Source organism: Ursus arctos, unplaced genomic scaffold (assembly GCF_023065955.2).
Source record: "Ursus arctos isolate Adak ecotype North America unplaced genomic scaffold, UrsArc2.0 scaffold_3, whole genome shotgun sequence".
In the NCBI taxonomy this organism is placed as follows: domain Eukaryota; kingdom Metazoa; phylum Chordata; class Mammalia; order Carnivora; family Ursidae; genus Ursus; species Ursus arctos.
In genome coordinates, this window is record NW_026622985.1 from 96,159,793 (window position 1) to 96,164,986 (window position 5,194).

General features: G+C 43.1%; 1 protein-coding gene across 2 annotated transcripts; it reads left to right on the plus strand.

Moving 5' to 3' along the window:
- The first annotated feature begins 429 nt into the window (after window positions 1-429).
- On the plus strand, window positions 430-4,073 carry GIMAP2 (GTPase, IMAP family member 2). Of its 2 annotated transcripts, none has more exons than XM_048212963.2 (3): window positions 430-711; window positions 1,858-1,893; window positions 2,734-4,073. In XM_048212963.2, exons 2-3 carry the CDS (start codon window positions 1,866-1,868, stop codon window positions 3,717-3,719), a joined length of 1,014 nt encoding a protein of 337 aa, XP_048068920.1. In that variant the 5' UTR covers window positions 430-711; window positions 1,858-1,865; the 3' UTR covers window positions 3,720-4,073. The 2 variants fall into 2 exon arrangements, with proteins under 2 accessions (XP_048068920.1, XP_048068921.1); XM_048212964.2 differs by having other exon boundaries at window positions 430-612.
- Window positions 4,074-5,194: the final 1,121 nt, after the last annotated feature.

The window sequence follows — 5,194 nt, forward strand, 5'->3', positions numbered from 1 at the left end:
GGAATGTGGACACTCCCGATTATTACTGGGGACACAACTAGATCATTAGTCTCCAGAGGCGTGTTCCCTGAAATGACAGAGCTGGATGGGTAAGAAAGGCAGGGGGGCCATGCGAGCCATGAAGGAGTTATTTCAAAATGCTTTCAGGGTTAATGACTGCTAACTCCCAGTCTGACTCAAGAAATGGGTTTCTCACAGGTTCCCCTTTCTACATCCTTTTCCCTCTGCTCAGCACCCCATTAGAGGTGTCCCCCAACCCCCAGACCCATGCTCTTGTCCTCCCCCAATGATACTTGCCTTTAGAACAGTCACTGCACCCCTGAGAATGAGGCTTAACTCCTGGGCTGGCTATGCATTTGGGCAAACTTGTGACCCGGAGGACACGGCCCGGGGCAGGAAGAGATCAAATCTACCAGCTACCCCACATGCCTGCCTTTCTTCCCTGTCCAGCTGAAATCCTTCCAACACGGCTTTTTCACTACTGGCAAGACAATGTGCTCCACATCATAGCAAGTAACGGCGGATTGAATTTTCCCATTTTAACACAGGCACATGGTGGGGCTCTTTTGCAGCAGGGAAGGTCTGCAGACATTAAGGAGAGGAAGAACACAGGTTGGGCTTTTGTTTTATTTTCTCTTTCTGTTTGAGCTGAGCTGGCAAGTCACAGGTTTGGTCGGGGAGTCATCTGGGTTTCTTTGGACAGTAAATCAGGTAAGCCCACATTCATGAGAAGTGCCACAGTGTCGATTTCTAATTCCCAGGCTATGCTTGAAAAACAGATATTTTTTTAAGAACAAATTTTCCCTGTTTTAAGGGGAACGATTTAGAGTGGCTGCCTCTGGCTGGAGTACAGCCCGTTTACAGGACTGTGAACGTTGTATAGTTCAGTTATCACGTTACTGGCAAAGAGAGCTTCTTAGCACGAAGCCAATAAAGGTGCTAACTGGGCAGAATGTGGGCATTCACGTGTGCTCGTGAGTCTTCTGTGCCTTTTCACGTTGGAGTACCCCGCCAGACTGAAGCAAGAGACAAAAATCATCTGATGAAAACGAACCGATGCTTCTCACTGCACAGGGAAAAGGGAATGGGTCCCAGGGCTTCTTCAAGCTGGCTGTTGAGGAATGAGGAAAATTCAAGTAATTGATGGATTGAATGAAATGTAGTTCAGGCTTCAAGGACAGTGTACTTAATTCACTGAGTCTCTCACAAGAATTCCAAATGAAGGGGGAGATTTGGAGAGAGGGGAGAGGGCAGGAGAGGAGGGAGCAAGGCGAGGAAAGGAGGGGAGAAGCCAAGAGAAGACTGAACCTTGGATTGTGGAAGGCAGACCCAGAAAGGAAGGGGAGACAAGGAATTGGTGAGGCCAAGGAGAGCAAGAGAGAGACTGGGAGGTTACAGGAGGAGGGAATAAGGAGATAGAGAAGAGGTGAACATGGCGACCAGGAGCAGGTGGGGCTTACAAATGAAACGTACATCTTCTCTACTCACTAACTTACTGGGTGGCTCTGGGCAAATGTCTATGTCTCTGTAAGACAGAGTCATTCTTTCCCCCATCAGTTATGTCGAAACAAACAAGGCATGGGTGTGACAGTGTTCTAGGAATACAAGGGTATTGCATGATTCAGAACTAAAAACATTATATGTATATATATATATATATACATATATATATATCTCATATGTTATATAATATTATGTATATATTTAGAGCTGGATAGGAAAGAAAAGCAAGGGGGCCACAGAAGCCATGATAAGTTATTTCAAAATCCTTTATGGGGAAATAACTGTTAAGTCCCATGTGGCTCAGGAATATGTAGATTATATATATAATTGGTCTCTGGTCTCTCTGTGCCTCAGGAACAGCAATGGACCAACACGAATGCAGTCACTCTGGTAAGTGACTTCTTGTGTGTGTGATTATTTAACCATATTGTGTGCCATTTTATATAAAAATCCTGCTACTCTCCCCAAGCAAAGTATAAGCTATCAGATGTTTCTCCATTAGAGAGAAGAATTTTACTCTGCTTATTCCAGCATTTCCCCAGTCCAGCCTTTTCACTGGTGGTCAAGACCACACCCCAACCCAGCAAGGTCAGAGGAGCCATCTCTGGCCTTAGAACAGAGTCAAGTTACTTAATCCACCTGGGGATGAAACCCACAGTTGTGGCTACACATCTCTGATCTTCAGAAAATTTGTCTTTTAGACAGTCAGAACTGGGTGATTCAGGCAAGCCTTGCATGAGAAGATATGTTTCTAAATCCATATCGTCCCCCAAGTATGGTTTGCTAGGACCCAATATGGCAGCATCCTGTAGCTGAAGAGAAACTAAGATTAAAAAAAAATTTATTTATTGATTTCAGAGGGAGAGAGAGAGAGCACACGTGCAAGGGAGCAGGCTGAGGGGCAGAGGGAGAGGGAGAGAGAGAATCCTTGAGCAGACTCCCCACTGAGCACAGAACCCTATGCGGGGCTCCATTCCAGGACCCCAAGATCATGACCTGAGCCACAATCTAGAGCCGGCCTCTCAAACAGCTGAGCCACTCAGGCGCCGGGAGAAATTGAGTTGTTTTAAAAATCACTGTTGATTTGATTAATAATGGAGTTAGCGTCTAGTTTAAAACCAATATATTGGGACACTGTCTTTGCTCATAATGTGGGAATATCTCTTGTTGTTAAAAATATTCCACTGGTATAAGCAGTATAGTCATAACACAGGAAACTTGCTCTTACAGGACCATATATGAAGAACCAACGCGCCAGAGGATCAGAGCTGAGAATCATTCTGGTGGGCAAAACAGGAACCGGCAAAAGTGCCACCGGGAACAGCATCCTTGGGAAGAAAGCATTTGGGTCACAGCTGACTGCCCAGCCCTTTACTAAGACTTGCAGTGAAAGTCAGGGAAGCTGGGGAGAGAGAGAGATAGTCATTATTGACACACCGGATATGTTTTCTGGGGAGGACCATTCCGATTCCCTGTGCAAAAAGGTGCAGAGATGCTACTTACTCTCTGCCCCAGGACCCCATGTGCTGCTCCTGGTGACCCAGCTGGGCCGATTCACCACCCAGGACGAGCAGGCTGTGCAGAGGATGAAGGAGATCTTTGGTGAAGGTGCCATGAGTCACACAATTGTCCTCTTCACCCACAAGGAAGACCTCGAGGGAGAATCCTTGACGGGTTACATCCAGGACACAGATAACACAGCCCTATCCAAGCTGGTGGCAGCATGCGGCAGGCGAGTGTGTGCCTTTGACAACCGTGCTACAGGGAGCAACCGGGATGGCCAAGTGAAGGAGCTAATGGACTTGATGGAAGACCTGGTGTTGGAGAGAAGTGGTGACCACTACACCAATGGGCTCTACAGCCTAGTAACAGCGTCAGAGTGTGGACCTGTGTGCGAAGAGGAAAGTTTCAAGGATTTCAAAAGAGCTCTTAGGAAGTACATGGAAAATCAGAGACGTTACTCCACCAGGGCCAAAGCCAATTACCTGAAACAAGCCCTAATCAAAACACCAGTCTTTATTTCACTTTTTATTCAGTTGTTTGTCAAATTGCTAATTCTATTATTTTGTGTATTGTATAGAATGTGTGTCTTGTTTTCCTGCTTTCTTTTTAGTGTATGTTGTTTGTTCTGTAGCTTACTGTTAATGATAGCTAAAATACTGATGATAATTTTGAGAAAGATCACTGGGCGACAAGGCAAGACTCTTAGATTATAGTTACAGGTCAGCGATTATTTATTCATGGCCAGATATGGGGTGAATCCAAGTGCCTTCCCTGGAAAACGCAGTGCCTGACATCAGTAAATGTTAGCTATTCTGTGAAGGGTTTATATCGTAACATAACTCTCTTAATGAACCAAGTTATTTTAAAAGTTACTGACTGTTTTGAAATATGGCATGAAAACCTTTTGAAAGCTTGTAAACATAAAATTCCTCTCATTTGCAAATCTCTAAAGCCAGTTTTATGTTCCTGGAAACGCCTTTTCTTCTTTATGATACTGCTATTTCTACTGAATATAATAGAAACAACAATAAAATTTCTACTCAGTATACTAACACAGCAATAATAAATAAGCCGTGAAGTTCCTGAGAGCCCATGCCTTTAATTCTGTTCTGTCGTTTTATCTTCAGAAGTTGGTAAGTGAACGCATGGTTCATTTACTCTAGAATGGGATGAATCCATGTGAAGCAATCACACAAAGACACACTCACACATCAGTTATCTGTTTCATGTGCATCAAATTTGCTTAATATTGAAACGGGCTTGGCCAGATTTTATCTCTGGCCCCAGTCCTGTTTAGTATTAAAACACACACAGAGGCTCACCCTTCACACAAGGTGGGAATTGTGCAGCATTGTCCTGTTCAATGCAGATAGATGTGGAATTTATTAAGATAAACAGAATCTTCGTGATTGATGAGCTCACTAGAAAATCAGGAAGACTCCAAGGGTGAAGCAAACAATACATATAAAAAGAATGTGGGGCTAAAACGAGTTGAGAGCCATCAGGAAGGTGCAAACAAAGAAGGCAGGGTTGACCGACAGACAAATGCCACTATCAATCCTGAGATCAAGAAAGTCAGCCTTGGGTTGTCGGTGAAGTGGAAGAAATGATTGTGAGGCTTCCGGATTATGTCAGTGAACCCTCAGGGAGCTAATATTACAAATTCATTTTTTAACTGAATACATAAATTTCATATTTAAAGTATACATATTTTCACATTTCCCTCGTATTTTACGTTTCTGGAAAACTTTGTTCTTTCCTGCTCATCCAAGTGGTTTTTTTTTTTCTATCTAACCTTGCTCTACATTTCCGTTATACAAGCCCTAGTGGGACAAATTCTCTCTGGTTTGCACTGTCTTCAAATGTATTTTTTTTAAATCTTCATTCTTGAGGGATACTTTTACTGAATAATGAATTCTCGGCTGATCTTTCCTTTTTCTTCAGCACTTTAAACGTATTCCAATGTTTTCTGGCTTACATTGTTTCTGATAAGAAAGCAGCTGTCTTTCTTATATTGGTCCCCTATGTATATGGTCTTTTCCCCTCCTGTGGCTGATTTAAAAGTTTTCATTTTCTTTGGTTTTCGGTATTTTGACTCTGAAGTGCCTGGTTTGTTTCTCTTTGTATTTCCTACTTAGCATTGATTAAGATTTTTGGATTTAAGCGTTCAAGTTTTTCATCAAATTTT

Coding starts and splice junctions, on each gene's coding strand:
- GIMAP2 (XM_048212963.2), top strand. CDS start 1,866: ATGGACCAACACGAATGCAGTCACTCTG. Junction 1,894..2,733: donor ACACGAATGCAGTCACTCTG/GTAAGTGACTTC, acceptor TTGCTCTTACAG/GACCATATATGAAGAACCAA.